Below are 17,217 nucleotides of genomic sequence, written 5' to 3' on the forward strand. Positions count from 1 at the left end.
CCAGCGTATTAGTTAGTCTTGTCTGGAATAAACAACTATTTCAAAACCCTGTTTGTCCAAGAGTCTCCACAATGAGTTCCCTACCGAGTCTTACCACCTGCATTTCTAGTAAATGCCTGTACCAGTGTTGGCTCAGATAGAAAAAAAAAAAACAGTCAAATGCCTTCACTGTGAGTTGTCCTTCTGCCTTCTGCTCTGTACCGCTCAGGAGCGCAGACTGACCAGCAACCCCTTTTTCCCTCTCCCACCTAAGTCAGGACACGACAATACGACCCAAAGCATCTATCAGCATGGCCGAAGAAAGTGGACGCTACCACACGATCGAAAAATTAGGAAAATTCCATGTAATTCCCTTTATGTTAACTTATGATAAATTGAATACTTTCAATTTGAACTCCCGTCACGCGATGCTATTCCCTCATTGGTCCGTCCCACACTTAACAGCGCCGCCCGTGATGTACCTGAACCCTCAGACTCCCGTTCTTATAACAGGCTAATACGTCACACGTGCTGGTCTGGTATCTTACAGCTACTTTAGTTGTAACTGCGAAACTAGAAATTTAGAGACGTATGATGAAATTCATTGATGGAAATACAAGAAAAATGCGTGTTATTTCTGTAAAATTGTAATAAAACATGCTTTTCACCGTAACGCATGATCTACAAGGTTTCTGACCCCCATTTGAAGAAATAAGTTCAAAAATGGTTCAAATGGCTCTGAGCACTATGGGACTCAACTGCTGAGGTCATTAGTCCCCTAGAACTTAGAACTAGTTAAACCTAACTAACCTAAGGACATCACAAACATCCATGCCCGAGGCAGGATTCGAACCTGCGACCGTAGCGGTCTTGCGGTTCCAGACTGCAGCGCCTTTAACCGCACGGCCACTTCGGCCGGCTGAAGAAATAAGTAATCCAAGAATGAGTGCTATAGGAAATACATAATGTCTTCTTCACAAATCTATTCGAATTGTAGACGAGGAAGATCTGAGTAACAAGGTTTCGAACAATAACGTACCTCAGGATGTCGTACTATGCTTAATTTGTGAGATCTGGGTAGGAATAACGAGGTGGCACTCCAGGCACTGAATTGTGCGACGTGTACCCTCGACTGATACATGCCGCTTGTTGCTGTCTTTTATTATGAGAAAAAACCGACTACGATGATATAATGGCTGGAGAGCAGGACGGAGAAAAAGTACGTCGGTGTTCCGGGCAGGCTAAAAGGGGGAGAATGGACAAGTTCAGTTCGTGAGACGAATACTATCTTACGAATATCGTCAGGACACTCATTAGTGAACGTCAATACGGGGTAGTTCAACCTTCGCTTTTATGACAGCTTGAAGTCTGCAGGGACATTGTCAATGAGGTGTCTGTGGAGGAATGGCAGCCCATTAATCAGCGAGAACCGAAACCAGAGAAGGGTGGACCTTGGGATCTAGAACGAAGTCGCCGTTTGAACTCATCCCAAATGGTTCCAGTGGGATTAGGTCGAGTCTCTTAGCATAGCAGTCCATTTCAGGAACGCTGTTGTCCACAAGCTTTTGCCTCATAGATGCTGCTTTATGAGAAGATGCATTGATATGTTTATAGAGTCAATCTCTCCGAACTATTCCTATTCGGTACGCAGTACACAGAGCTGTAAAATATGTTCATATCGTTCCGCATTGAGCATTTTCTTGAGTGCAGTAAGATGTCGACATTTTACCACAAGAAACATCCCTATACCGTATCACTACTTCATCTGTGCTTCATTGTTGGCTCTACACTTAATGGTTCTAACCTTCTCCAGACATTCGCCAAACCCTCCCACGGGATTGCCGCAGGGTATAGCATGAATCACCACTGCATATCACTCGCTTGCAGTCAGTTACTGTCCAGCGTCGCTCTTTACACCGCCCCCAGTGTCGCTTAGCGTTGAGTGTAGAAATGGGTGGTTTGTGAGGAGCTGAATTCCCTCCGCATAGTCATCGAACTAGCTGGGCAGCTGGCAGCACTTTGGAACTAACGAATGAACCCTTCCGCTGATTTCATGCGTTTTTAAGAACTAACCTCTGCAGTGCTCGGCGATCTTTGTTCTTCAGTAAAAAAGATCTCCCTGGTCTCGGTTTAGCTACGGTTGTTCCCTCGCGTTTCCACTTGACAGTCACATCAGCCACAGTCGGCTTGGGGACATTTAGGAAGACTGAAATGTTTCTACTTGATCTGTTACTCTGGTGGCAGCCAATGACTACACTACATCCGAAGTCACTTAGCTCTCCTGAACGACTCGTTTTCTGTTACTGCTTCTCTACTCACAACTGAGCCGTGCGTGGCTCGTGTTCATGCCATATCTCATTTGACATCCTGATTTTACTGTACCACCACCTTGTTATGTTAATTTTAATTACTGATGTCACTGAGTTGCCGCCTTGCCTGCCCGTGAGCGGCAGCAGCGGCGCTTATCGATATAAGCCCTGGTGTATTATCTTTGCTGACTGCTATTACTTCCCGGTTATCGTGTGTTGGGAGTTAGTTTGGATCTGCCAGTGAGTTGGGAGGCGCTAGCACTGCAGTTCGGACCTGGCAGTGTTTGACTTAGGACGCGGCAGAAGTTCAGTCGGGGCGCGGCTGCAGTGAGGTCCGGACAGCCATGACTCGCCCGACGGTTGCCGATACACATCACCTGAGTGCGGACCACCTTGGCTGGTCGTCGGTCTGTCGTCTTGTCGGACGACGTGTATGTTGGCCGGCGATCGCTTAAGGGTTGCCCGCGTGTGCCGACTCGTGGTTCGTTATTGCACAGTCGCTGTCGTTAGTATAGTCTAGTCCTTCGTGCATGTGTTCGTCAAACTTCGTGTAGCTTTTGATGTCGACTGCTCAGTTGCTTTAGTGCTGTCTCCGTGCAGATGTGTGGCAGTCGGTCGGTTGGTGTGGATCAGCCAGGAAATCTCCATGCGGCGCAGTGGACCGGGCCCACTGGCTGTCTGTACGAAGTGTATGGGAGCTGTTCCAATTGCTACGAGGTTCGTGGATCACCAACCCAGGACATCAAAGCTGAGTGGTGATTTAATTACCGAAGCCAGTCTGGTTTTCTTGGTTGGCTGTTCGGTGTATTCACGTGAGCAACAGCGAGTGTTCGAGTTGGCGAAAGTTTGGCCACCATCCGGTGGAGTTTCGCTGTATTTTGGTTATTTCAAGTCCAAGTGCACCAGCGGAATTTTCTGCCTTGTGGCCGTTAGTGTTCCGTTTACCTACTGTGACCGCTGACGTAAAATTCAGGCAGTGTCCTTTCCTCAGCGTGTTGTCGCTGTCCAACATGTGTATGTAGTTTTGACAGCTTACGCATACTTGGTTGTGGGCGGCTACGCCTTTTACGTTTTGGCATTGGAGTTCCTTGTGTACTGGTCGGGTGGAAAGCAAGTCGTCTTGTCGGTGGGTCCGTTGACTCTCTGTTGGTTGGGTTGCCGGCGGATCGGATATAGTTGGGCCGCCTATCTGTCCCCCCTAAGCGAACGTTAATATTTCAATTGCAGACCGACCCCCGGAATCTTCTGAGCGCCGCTGGCTGTATCACTTTTCCTCATTGCTGTTTGACTGTGTATTTTAATGGCTCATACCCGATGGTTTGAATTTGTATGCTTTTAGTTGGGTTTTAAATAATGGGCCTTCAGCCGTTTTAAAACTGAAAGTTCCTTACTTGTCGAGTCTCGCATTGTTTGGGCCTTTAGCCTCATTTAAAATATTTTTGGATAAAGCTCTGGGCCTTCTGCCTTTTGAAAATTTATTGTAGTTGTGTTTTTCTATCATGAGACTTCAACCGTTTTAAGATTAAAATTTCTTACTTGCCAAGTCTTAGATTGTTTGAGCCTTCAGCCTCATTTAAAATATTTTTTTCTGGGTGAAGCTTTCGGCCTTATACCTGTTGAAAATTTATTGTAGTTGTGTTTTTCAATCATGGGCCTTCAGCCGTCTTAAAATTTAAATTCCTTACATGTTAAATCTGAGATTGTTTGGGGCTTCAGCCTCCTTTTTAAAAATTATTTAAGAATAAAGCTTTGGGCCTTCTACCTTTGAAAATTTATTGTAGTTGTGTTTTAAATCGTGTGGCTTCAGCCGTTTAAAAAATTAAAGAGGTTGTGCCCTTAAGCTAATAAGATTGTGTGACATGTTCAGTCGATTTGCGCTGTAATGTTTGGGCATCTAAATAAAGTTAAATGTGTTCGAGTGTAGCTGACCGCCGTTCATTTTTGACCCCTTTCCACAATTCCAACTACCTGATCTGTCCTGCGGATTTAACCAGGTGTTTCAACAACTTTTATGAAAAAATAAATGTTTGGGCAAAATAAATAAATCGCGACTGTAGACACAAACAATATTTTTTTAGCACTGATTTGGTCGCTTTTCCGTCGGCAGTATGTCGGGAATACACAACTTCTACACTGACGGACCCGCCACTCGTGGTACCTACTCGTGAGTTCTGCATTACTTTGGGGTGTAAGAATAGTTTTGATTGGACAGATTACGAATAAGGGGAGTAGTACAGCAGTAGCTCGATGTACGTTAACAAGCTATGTAACCGGCGTCTAGTACGGTGGCTGCACTTACGTCGCAGGCGTCGCGGCCCTCGGCGCCGGCGCAGATGGCGGTGTCTGGCAGAGAGTATCGCGGCCCGAAGTGCCGCCGCAGCATCCTCTCGCAGTCCGCGTTCTTCCACAGCGGCACGGAGATCTCCTTCAGCACCACCGAGTGGTCAGAGTCTGCAACACAAGGCGAGCAGGCGAGTAGGCGTTACGTGGTGCCAACATTTCCGACGTGTTATCCAGTCACTGAGAATGCATGCAGCGATAGCTCTCCACAGACGCAGCTCCAGGGAAGGCTGCGAATCTGTCACCATCGTTACCAGATTCTCGAATGACCGAGAGTCCCACCGACTTCTTTACTCTCATCAATTTTTCCTCAAAATCTGTGTTTTGGATAGTTCAATCTAATGCACAAGTAGCGAAAATCTTCATATGTAGCACAAGTATTGGCAGTAATATTTCTCTCAAGTACAGAATTTATTCAGAAAACGCTGTTAGCAAAGAAGCAGTTTGTTACTAAGTTGGCAAATGAAAGTAACGACATGATTTGTGCCCTTATTTCATGTAATCATTTCTTCACTGGATGGTGACACTTACGGCACGCATTCTGGTGCATTATTGTGAGACATTTCCAAACTTAGCACGATTTTACTGCAGTGGATGGCATGTCTACTGTCAGAAACACAAATTTATCTTTAATACTGACACAATATTAATATTAAATGTCAATTAATGACGTATCAAAGCATAACAGACAGATACAGACTAATTAAAGAATTAAGGTTCAGCCACTCTATCGATTCCTTTTATGTAGAGGAACTCCCTTAGAATCATCAAGGTGAGTCTTCTGGAAGCACATAAGAGCTGTTTTCTGTAGACGACACGCCTTCAGCTACATCGAGTTAACATGTATTTCAAGCTGAAGCATCAACGCTAGCTGCTACATGGTTGGAAAAGATCACGTAATGTCAACAGTTCTAAAACAACTGACTGTCATATTCTAACTGCTTGCGGATAATATTAGAAATTATTCCCGATAATTTAAATTGGCGCCAATTTATCCGTTTTGTGACGGCCCTTAGTTGCCTCAAAATTTTCGGAAATGTATTACGTCTTTAAGGCTAAATGAAACTTATATGTAATAAGTTTCCTTTAATTTACGTCTATTGTCATAAACTTTTTGTTAACAGATTACAGGTTTCGGTCTTTAACGACCATCATCAGATGTGTTTCATAAAAACATTAGGACTTTTTTTATGAAAGAGATCTGATGATGTCATTAAAGACCGAAACCGGTAAACTGTTAACAAAAAGTTTGTGACCATGAAACTTAGTTTGTTTTTTCCCATACGTTTTTCCCATCATCTGTTTGTCAAGGATCTTCAGTGGCACGTATTACATGTTTGTTTTATGTACATAATAAACGCGTTATAAAGTAGTTACAAATATGCTTCCATGTTGGATTTTCTCTGTTTTTCAGCTTAGAAATAACTTTTGCAGCACAAGTGAGATTAAATTATCCTTTGCTGTTACGATTTTTGATATTGTTAATCCACGTGTGTGATGTTGCGTACTGAATGTGTGTGTTTACGGTGTGCAGTGTTGCCACTGTAGTTGTGTGTTCATCTTTCTTGTTTTGTTTGCGTTCTGGTGTTTATATGTGGTTTCTTAAATGTCATAAATCATAAATGTTCATTTGTTACGTGTGTGCATGTGTTGTTATGTCTGTGTGTGTGTGTATATATTTGAAAGAGAGAGAGAGAGAGAGAGAGAGAGAGAGAGAAAGAGAGAGAGAGAGAGAAAGAGAGAGAGAGAGAGAGAGAGAGAGAGAGAGAGCTGACATGACCAGTAGGTTTTGTTTATCTTTACTTGTTCATTAATTACTTTCATTTTCATTTCAAGGGCTCTTTCAGCATTAATGTTCTCCTTTAATGTAAGAGCTTTTTTTTAATTTCCCACCCTAATAATTATCATGTCCTGTTCCAAACTATATTGTTATATCCTTGTTTTATCAGGTGTCTGACAAAGGTAGAATGGCTATTTTTATACTTCCAGCTTCTTATATGTTCTTTATACCTAGTTTTGAAACTTCTATCTCTCATTCCCACTATACTGATTTGCAGTCTTGCATTGTAACTGGTATATACACTGTAGATCGAAAGAAACTGGTCCACCTGCCTATTGCCATGTAGGGGGCCGCGAACACGCAGAAGTGCAGCAACATGACACGGCATGGACTCGAGTAATGTCTGAGGTGTACTGTATGGATATGGTGTCTGTTCTTTCGGACATGTCCGAAAGAACAGACACCATATCTATATAATATATAGTTCTGGAAATACCGGCCATGACCGTGTTCTTCTGTGTGGGTGAACACATATTCCCCGAACTCTTACGGGACCTGGTAAGAATGTCTTCCATGAGTAATGAGTGTGTTGGGGTGGGACACTACGAATATAGTGTGTGGACATACAAGGTGAGAATGTGGGTGACGCAGGAGGCGTGCGCGACATAGTCACTGCAGTCGCACTATCCTCTGTGCCCTCGGTGGCTCAGATAGATCGAGCGTCTGCCATGTAAGCAGGAGATCCCGGGTTCGAGTCCCCGTTGATATATATCAACGCCCGTCAGCAGCTGAAGGTATTAATATAATTCTAATGTCTGAAGTGGTGCTGGAGGGAACTGACACCATGAATCCTGCAGGTCTGTCCACAAATCCGTAAGAGTACGAGGGGGTGGAGACGTCTTCTGAATAGCACGTTGCAAGGCATCCCAGATATGTTCAATAATGTTCATGTCTGGGGAGTTTGGTGGCCAGTGGAAGTGTTTAAACTCAAGAGTCTTCCTGGAGCCACTCTGTAGCATTTCTGAACGTGTGGGGTGTCGCATTCTCCTTACGGAATTGCCGAAGTCCGTTGGAATACACAATAGACATGAATGGATGCAAATGACCAGGCAGGATGCTTATGAACGTGCCACCTGTCAGAGTATATCTAGACATATCAGGGGTCCCATATAGCTTCAACTGCACGCGCCGCACACCATTACAGAGCCTCCGCGACCTTGAACAGTCCCCTGCTGAAATGCAGGATCCATGGATTAATGAGGTTGTATCCATGTCCGTACTCGTGCATCTGTTCGATACAGTTTGAAACGAGACTCGTCCGACCAGGCAACATGTTTCCAGTCATCAACAGTCCAATGTCGGTGTTGATGGGTCCAGGCGAGGCATAAAGCCTTGTGCTGTGCAGTCATCAAGGGTACACGAGTGGGCCTTCGGTTCCGAAAGCCGATATCGATGAAGTTTGGTTGAATGGTTGGCAAGCTGACACTCGCTGATGGCCCACCATTGAATTCTGCAGCAATTTGTCACTGATGTGACAAAAGTCATGGTATAGCGGTAGTATCGCGTACACAAAATATAAAAGGGCAGTGTATTACCGGAGCTGTCATTTCTGCTCAGATGATTCATTTGAAAAGGATTCTGACGCGAATATGGCCGCACGACTCGGAATGGTAGCTAGCGCTAGACGAATGGCTCTGAGCACTATGGGACTTAACATCTATGGTCATCAGTCCCCTATAACTTAGAACTACTTAAACCTAACTAACCTAAGGACATCACACAACACCCAGCCATCACGAGGCAGAGAAAATCCCTGACCCCGCCGGGAATCGAACCCGGGAACCCGGAGCGCTAGACGCATGGGACATTTAATTTCTGAAATCGTTAGAGAATTCAGTATTCCCGAGATCCGCAGTGTCAAGAGCGCGTCAAGAATACATGATTTCTGTTGTGTCTAGACAAGACAGCCTAGAAACAATGAGAGGAAGCCGAAAGGCACGCGCTAAGCTAAAGCAGGATGGCGTGAGGTCTGAAACAGGATACGTAATGAATGCTATAAAGAAAAGTACGTACGTTCTGGAATACTTAACTTTAATCCATCCTTTTGGTACATCTGGAGATTGTGGCGATACAAGTGAGACTCTTTAGATACATGCAATGTTACTAATGGCGCCTTGCTATGTCGTAGCCATTGACTTAGCTGAAGGCTATTCTAACTATCTGCTCGGCAAAGGAGCGGGGCTTCGTCAGTGTAGTCGCTAGCTACGTCGTCCGTACAACTGGGGCGAGTGCTAGTCCGTATCTCGAGACCTGCCTTGTGGTGGCGCTCGGTCTGCGATCGCACAGTGGCGACACGCGGGTCCGACATGTACTAATGGACCGCGGCCGATTTAAAACTACCACCTAGCAAGTGTGGTGTCTGGCGGTGACACCACAATTTCAGGCATTACCTCTCACCATGCACGAGATATGGCCGACGGTCTTCACTTAATGACCGAGAGCAGCGGCATTTGTGTAGAATTGTCAGTGCTAACAGACAAGCAGAATTGCGTGGAATGACCGCATAAACCAATGTGGGACGTAGGACGAACGTATCATTTAGTACGGCGCAGTTTGGTGTTAATGGGCTATGGCAGCAGACGGCCGAGGCGAGTGCCTTTGCTGACAGCACGTCATCGCCTGCAGCGCCTCTCCTGGGCTCGTGATCGTCTTTTGGACCCTAGATGGCTGGAAAACCGTGGCATGGTCAGATGAGTCCAGACTTCAGTTGGTGAAAGCAGATCCCACGAAGCCATGGACACAAGTTGTCAACAAAGCACTGTGCAAGCTGGTGGTGGCTTCATAATGGTGCGAGCTGTGCTTACGTGGCATAGACTGGGTGTTCTGGTCCTACTGAACCTGTCATTGACTGGAAATGGCTATGTTCTGCTACTTTGAGATCATTTGCATTCATGGACTTCTTGATCGCAAACAACGATGTCACTAGCCCACAAATGTTCGCGATTGGTTTGAAGAACATTCTGGACAATTCGAATGAATAATTTGGCCACGCACATTGCCCGACAAGAATCCCATCGAAGATTTTAGGACGTAAACGGGAGGTCAGTTCATGCATAAAATCCTGCACCGGCAACACTTTCAGAATTTTCGACGGCTAAAGAGGCAGAAAAGCTCAATATTCCTGCAGGGGACTTCCAGAAACTTGCTGAGTCCACGCCACACCGAGTTTCTGCACCTTGCCGGGCTAAAGGAGGTCCGACACGATATTAGGAGGTATCCCATGACTTTTTCACCTCAGTGTAGAATCGCTGAACAGAGTAAGAGGAGGAGAGTGTTGTGTTGGCAGAAGAGCCTACACCGTGTTACTAGTGGAAGGCCGAAATGCACCCGTTTTAGCTCACGAAGGCTGGCCTGAGGAGGGAAGAACTATACTGACGTGAGGTCTGGAACATGACAAGGAATTAGAATTCAGAAAGCGGACGTAATTAGTTTGATACTTAACTTTAATCCATTAATGATGAACGTCGCTCTTGACGGTACATGATTCACAATATTATCTGTTCAGAATACATTCTTGAAGAATATGGCGCCTTGCTAGGTCGTAGCAAATGACGTAGGTGAAGGCTATGCTAAACTGTCGTCTCTGCAAATGAGAGCTAATGTAGTCAGTGACCATCGCTAGCAAAGTCGGCTGTACAACTGGGGCGAGTGCTAGGGAGTCTCTCTAGACCTGCCGTGTGGCGGCGCTCGGTCTGCAATCACTGATAGAGGCGACACGCGGGTCCGATGTATACTAACGGACCGCGGCCGATTTAAAGGCTTCCACCTAACAAGTGTGGTGTCTGGCGGTGACAACACAGAGAGTAATCACAGAGTGAGATATAGAAGCGTACTGAGTGAGAAGTGAAGCTCTGGGAGTGCCTGTAGTCACCGAAAGAGAGCGTACCGCTGCGAGACTAGCCGTTTCACTGCACGCGCAGACAAGAAGGCAGTGTGTGGACTTGCGTCTGGAGGCGAGGCGGCCAGTATTCTGACAGGAGCCATGCCCTTTGGTAGCTGGAGATCTATATCACGGTGAATGAATCTGGAGCGCATCGACCGTTAATTGGGAACGCTGCAGCTGGTAGTCGACTCTGTTGTGTAAGCAATCGGTACGTTAACCTTGGGAATCTTCAATAGGCATTGTGAAGATTTACAGCAAGTTAATCGATGTTGTGTCATGTGTATGAAGTGTTTATGCATGTGTAACCTAGCCGCCAGAGAATACCTACTCGCAGTCTAATAATTATTGGAGCTGGCAGTAAGTCGAGCTGCTCCGAACTTTGGGTCTTATTCATTAACACGCCTTTTTTAATATAAAGACGAGAGAACGACGAGCCTAGAACTGCCAGGAACCTCAGTGGTCAAAAAGGGAGGGTGAATATTAAAAAGTCACCTTAATTTTTTTACTGCATAGGTTAAGGCTAAGTGCTGAGTGTGTATGTATATGAAAATGGTCATTGGTCGTAATGTAGTGTCCTGCAAGCGGATCAGGATAGGAGCTGACGCTGTCTCCAGTTGTGAAGTGGCTCGTCTAACTCGTAAACCTGTTGCGTTAGAATACAAGCTGGAATATTTTCAGATAAGGAAACTCGGTGGGAAAAAGGACGAGGAACTCTGAATAATAATTGAGACTGAACAACGGTGTAGGATTGGAAACAACTGTCGAATTCTACGAGGCACTAACACGCTGACTACGATGCGCAATCCTGCATGTACTCTGTGCAGCTGAGTGCCACGAGAAACTAAGTCCCGTCGCGGGGTCAGAGTGGCGCAGGTACAGCGTCTGGGGCAGACGGATGGAACCTGAATCCTCAGCAGCGCCGGCGGCGGTGCTTATATAGGATCGCATCAAGCGCGTCTCACGCGATCACGCGCTGTCCTCCTGACCTCTGCTCCTTCCAGAAACTTCTGTGCTGCTGGTCCCTGTTGACGTTAGGTTACTCCTTTACTGGTACACTTGCGCAACATTATACACTTAGCTACATACTCACAATACTTTACGCTACTCATTCGCAACACATACGTGACAATAAGCCTGTTAATAACGAAACTCCTTATTGAACATTCTGCAGTATAGTAACAGTAAATATTTTTATCTTAAGCTAATTTGTTTGAAGTTAATTTCAACTTGCATTTATTAAATTTTGGATAAATCAATTTAATATATTTTTGATTATGAAAAGTTTGATGTTTGCGAAGATCGACAAGTTAATGTAATAACATTCGTGTACACACAATTTGAAGTGAGCGTTCTCATGCAGTCTGCATGGTCAAGTTTACTTTTTAAGGTATCAAATTAAAGTCATTAAAAGTTATGAACTCTAACAGTGATGTGGTAGAGCACGGTCTAACCGTTGAGCAATGTTATATTTACGTTGTGCTGCTGAGGGTCAAATAAAGTGCATAAAAGTATTTCTTTGATAACCAGTAATCACCTACTACGTTCTACTTCCTAAAATCAGTGCCTAATCCCATTTCATAACACATTCGGAAGAAACAGCCAAATATTTGTGTCATCCAAGATTACAAACTTAATTACTGTTCATTTCATTCGGAGCAATTTAAGCTCTTCTGCCAGTCTAAGCCATACTCGAAAATTGTGACGTATACGAGAAGAAAGTATCAAATATTTGTGACAACCAAGATCATAAATTTAATTGCTGCCTTTAAGCTTTGTTGTTAGGTCCCAACCTAACCACAACATCGTAATCCGAGACATATTCGGAGAAACAGCCAAATATTTGTGACAGTAGCGAAGAAGAGAATGTTTTATGTTTCAGTGCTAGAAATTCATTGCCTCACTCCTCATTGGTTACGTGAAAATATGAGGGGCGTTCAAAATAAAAGGTGAGAAACAACTCTGTGGCTATAACCCTTTATTCAAAAGAAATCACAAGAGGACTCAGCACAACAATCTTACTGTTTCACGTGCTGAAGTATTCCCTGTTCCCAGAATTCCTGTGTTTGTGATACGTCCCACTCCTACACTATGTGCTTCAGTTCGTCACCCAGTTTGCAGCATGCCTGAGGTGCTTTATTTGGTTGTTATGACGTTTTGTACACATTCATTTGAAGACTCCTTATACACACATAAAAAATAGTTGTGCATCATCTTGGTCCCCAGAACTCCCGATGATAGACTTTGACTGTGGATACTGTATCACAGACACAATCCCTTTGACTGTTCAGAGATGTCAGAAAAGCCGCCCAAAAATGTAAATAACCATGCATGAGCAGCGCGTATTAGACGGACGGCGTCCGACAGCCGATCAGTTCCAATCATTCCACCAGGAAGGAGGTACACGGTTCGTGTTGTCTGTAGTTCAACCATGCCTAGACGGCCAATAACGCTGTTCGATCGCGTCCGCATTGTTACTTTGTGCCAGGAAGGGCTCTCAACAAGAGAAGTGGCCAGGCGTCTCGGAGTCAACCAAAGTGATGTTGTTCGGACATGGAGGAGATACAAGAGAGACAGGAACTGTCAATGACATGCCTCGCTCAGGCCGCCCAAGGGCTACTACTGCAATGGATGATTGCTACCTACGGATTATGGCTCGGAGGAACCGTGACAGCAACGCCACCATGTTCAATAATGCTTTTCGTACAGCCACGGGACGTCGTGTTACGACTCAAACTGTGCGCAATAGATTGCATGATGCGCAACTTCACTCCCGACGTCCATGGCGAGGTCCATCCTTGCAACCACGACGCCATGCAGCGCTGTACAGATGGGCCCAACAACGTGCCGAATGGACCGCTTAGGATTGGCATCACGTTCTCTTCACCGATGAGTGTCGCATATGCCTTCAACCATACAATCGTCGGAGACGTGTTTGGAGGCAACCCGGTCAGGATGAACGCCTTAGACACACTGTCCAGCGAGTGCAGCAAGGTGGAGGTTCGCTGATGTTTCGGGGTGGCATTATGCGGGGCCGACGTACGCCGCAGGTGGTAACCGAAGGCGCCGTAACGGCTGTACGATACGTGAATGACATCCTTCGACCGATAGTGCAACCATATCGGCAGCATATTGGCGAGGCATTCGTCTTCATGGACAACAGTTCGCGCCCCGATTGTGCACATCTTGTGAATGACTTCCTCCAGGATAACGACGTCGCTCGACTAGAGTGGCCAGCATGTTCTCCAGACATGAACCATATCGAACATGACTGGGATGGATTGAAAAGGGCTGTTTATATACGACGTGACGCACCAACCACTCTGAGGGATCTACGCCGAATTACCGTTGAGGAGTGGGACTATCTGGACCAATAGTGCCTTAATGAACTTGTGGATAGTATGCCACGACGAATACAGGCATGCATCAACGAAAGAGCACGTGTTACTGGGTATTTGAGGTACCGGTGTATACAGCAATCTGGACCGCCACATCTGAAGGTCTCGCTGTATGGTGGTACAACATGCAATGTGTGGTTTTCATGAGCAATAAAAATGGCGGATAGAATGTTTATGTTGATCTCTATTCCAAATTTTCTGTACAGGCTCCGGAACTATCAGAACCGAGGTGATGCAAAACTTTTTTTGATGTGTGTATTATTCCATTGGCTACGCGAAACTGACGCATTGGTAGCGGTTTCAATGAATGTTCGAGCTTGCATACTCCACTGTAGTCTCAGTTCATACGTTTTGCCGGCCGGAGTGGCCGAGCGGTTAAAGGCGCTACAGTCTGGAACAGCACGACCACTACGGTCGCAGGTTCGAATCCTGCCTCGGGTTAGGTTAGTTAGGTTTAAGTAGTTCTAAGTTCTAGGGGACTTATGACCACAGCAGTTGAGTCCCATAGTGCTCAGAGCCATTTAAACCATTTTTTCATACGTTTTATTAGTTTAAAAGTACTTCCGCGAAAGCCGAGGCCCGGCACACCCGGCGGGAACGTTAGAGCAGATAGGGCTATGGGACGACGTCAGCCAATTGCACGCTGACCGGGGGCAGCGTGCTCTACACGAAGAGGACATAAGCGCCGCGCGGCCTCGCCGCGTGGAGTTGAAGACTCCCAGTTCTACGAATTCTACAGCAGCGAGTTCAAGAACGGCATCAAGACTAATCATTTCGCTACTGCTATGTAGCTTTGTTTATACTGAAGAGATTTCTTATTTTATCTGTCGCCTTTGTTTGTGACACATCTGTATTTCCCGAAGTTAAGTATTGTAATCATTTCATTTTGTAATAAACTTTCATTAATCCGATCTGCTTGGATTGTTGTCTAGCGACACGAGAAAGCAAGATTCCTAGGCACCCAATATTTGACGAGTAGGCAGGATACAATAAAAAGTGTGTGACACCAATAAAAACTGCAGAATATAATTTCGTTGAATAGATTCTTCTGACTTTTATTCATAATTTCAAAAATACCACAAATCGAAAATATATCGACAGATTTAAGATAATGTATTCTTGTGCGTAGGGATCACTGATATTCATAACTTAAGAACAATAAACACCAAAGGATACTGATGATGGTCTGTAAATAAAAGTGATATAAGGCGGGTGTAAAACTGCCATAACTGCTGTTTGGTTAAGATGGGAAAAACGAATAACAATTTACAGAGTTAAATTTTTGCCTGTAACCTTTAGTACGTTGCCGACAGGCAAAAGGCGGGAGCAGTACAATAGACGAGTTGGAGAAGTGAATACCTTAAGTAGAGAGCATAGCGCAGCAGTTTGGCGCAGCCGCTGTCAGCTCTCCATACCGCTAGCCTGTTAGGCGACGGGAACTACGCCACGGCCCCTATGGACCAGTGCACGAGACAGGGGCTTGCTGAAACCGGCACCATACACTACTCTTTGATGTTCAGACCAACCCTCGGGTTGAAGGCAGCTTTAGCTGCAGTGTGCACCATGTTACTTTTAATGAACTTGTAGGTTAATATCAGGTTAATTTTTTAACTTCCCATTGGTCGAGAAATGGCTATCACAGCTACCCCTTTTGTGTAATAGCCGTTTCGACTCAGACATCTGTCGTAGCGTGATACCAACTTTGGAATATCCTAGTCATTCTAGGCAGCCAACCATGATTTCCGCCAATTCCCTGTGCTGGCAGCAGCTCGTTCTCTGTGCCAAAATGCTGTCCTCACAGCCAGCGGTTTGTATTTGTCAAGAGATTATAATCAGAGGGAATCAAGTCCGGGCTGTATGGTGGGTGATCACACACACCGCTGGAGCTTCTCTTTGCACCTGCAGTAGGGGGCCGAGAATTATCATGAAGAAGGAAACGCATGTTAATTTATGTAAGGTGCGTGGACTCAGGAGAAACCCCTTAGCAGGAATCCACTTATCGTGGGAGACATTATTTTCTAGGCATCTGCAAGTGTTCGTTACGTGCTCAGAACTGAAAAGAGCGACGTCACGCCGTAGACGGACATACTAAAGATACTGCGCGACACATCTGCACAATACTTCACTGGATTTTTACTGTGGTTTTAACTTGTCGATCGATCGGAGGGTGAAACTAAAACGGCCCTCGTAAATTGTGGCTCAGCAGGTCTTTACATCTTCTCTGACTCACTGATATTTCCTTTGAAACTACTCGCTATTCGTCTGCGCCGCATCATCGTCAATGACGGCAGGAAAATCCAACATGTCGTAACCTAAATCCGAATATCTGTAGTGACGTTTGCATGTTGAATAAAGTGTGCGCAAGCCGTAGTTCGTAACTAATTTACGTTTTTTCATAACCAAGTTGCATATGTGCAACGGCATAAAAAAGAAGCCGAAGAACAAAAAAGACAGCACACATTTCAGACACCTAATTGAAAGTGTCTCCAGCAGAGTTCCAGCCGTCATAAACACGAAAGATGGACACAACCCACGTAAATATCCACTAATAGATGACCGGATACTTTTACTCAGATAGTGTGAGAGGTTCCACGCCCTCTGTTGCATGTCTCCTCTCATTTTCATCAATTTTATTAATGTTCTATGTCATTGCACGGTAGTAACAGACCGAACAAGGTTATTGTTCAAAAATGGCTCTGACCACTATGGGACTTAACATCTATGGTCATCAGTCGCCTAGAACTTAGAACTACTTAAACCTAACTAACCTAAGGTCGTCACACAACACCCAGTCATCACGAGGCAGAGAAAATCCCTGACCCCGCCGGGAATCGAACCCGCGAACCCGGGCGAGGGAAGCGAGAACGCTACCCACGACCACGAGCTGCGGACAAGGTTATTGTAATGAGAGTATTTGTACTGAGAGCGCAAAAAAAAAATAGTTTTCACTTGATTCCTAAACATATTGTTTTACTTCACTGGGCGCTACAGTCTGGAACCGCGCGACCGCTGCGGTCGCAGGTTCGAATCCTGCCTCGGGCATGGGTGTGTGTGACGTCATTAGGTTAGTTAGCTTTTAAGTAGTTCTAAGTTCTAGGGGACTGATGACCTCAGAAGTTAAGTGGTGGTGGTTAGTGTTTAACGTCCCGTCGACAACGAGGTCATTAGAGACGGAGCGCAAGCTCGGGTTAGGGAAGGATTGGGAAGGAAATCGGCCGTGCCCTTTCAAAGGAACCATCCCGGCATTTGCCTGAAACGATTTAGGGAAATCACGGAAAACCTAAATCAGGATGCCTGGAGACGGGATTGAACCTCAGAAGTTAAGTCCCATAGTGCTCAGAGCCATTTGAACCATCTTTACTTCCCTGGGTGGCCTGTGCGAGGCGAACATCAGAGGACGCGGTACACTGCGTTTCCGGTGGGGGCTGCACTTCCCTGAATTCTGAGGGGTTCGTGCAATAGGCTTAAGCG

The 17,217-nt window shown here is 45.4% G+C and overlaps 1 protein-coding gene across 1 annotated transcript in view; it reads right to left on the reverse strand.

The window, feature by feature from the left end:
- The window catches only part of LOC124605779 (chymotrypsinogen 2-like), a 424,134-nt gene that overhangs the window by 3,865 nt on the left and 403,052 nt on the right, over positions 1 to 17,217 (reverse strand). The window contains exon 7 of the mRNA XM_047137664.1: positions 4,588 to 4,739. Coding sequence (XP_046993620.1) covers positions 4,588 to 4,739 — 152 coding nt within the window. The remainder of the gene's footprint in view (positions 1 to 4,587; positions 4,740 to 17,217) is intronic.

This window comes from Schistocerca americana, chromosome 3, assembly GCF_021461395.2.
Source record: "Schistocerca americana isolate TAMUIC-IGC-003095 chromosome 3, iqSchAmer2.1, whole genome shotgun sequence".
Classification (NCBI taxonomy): Eukaryota; Metazoa; Arthropoda; class Insecta; order Orthoptera; family Acrididae; genus Schistocerca; species Schistocerca americana.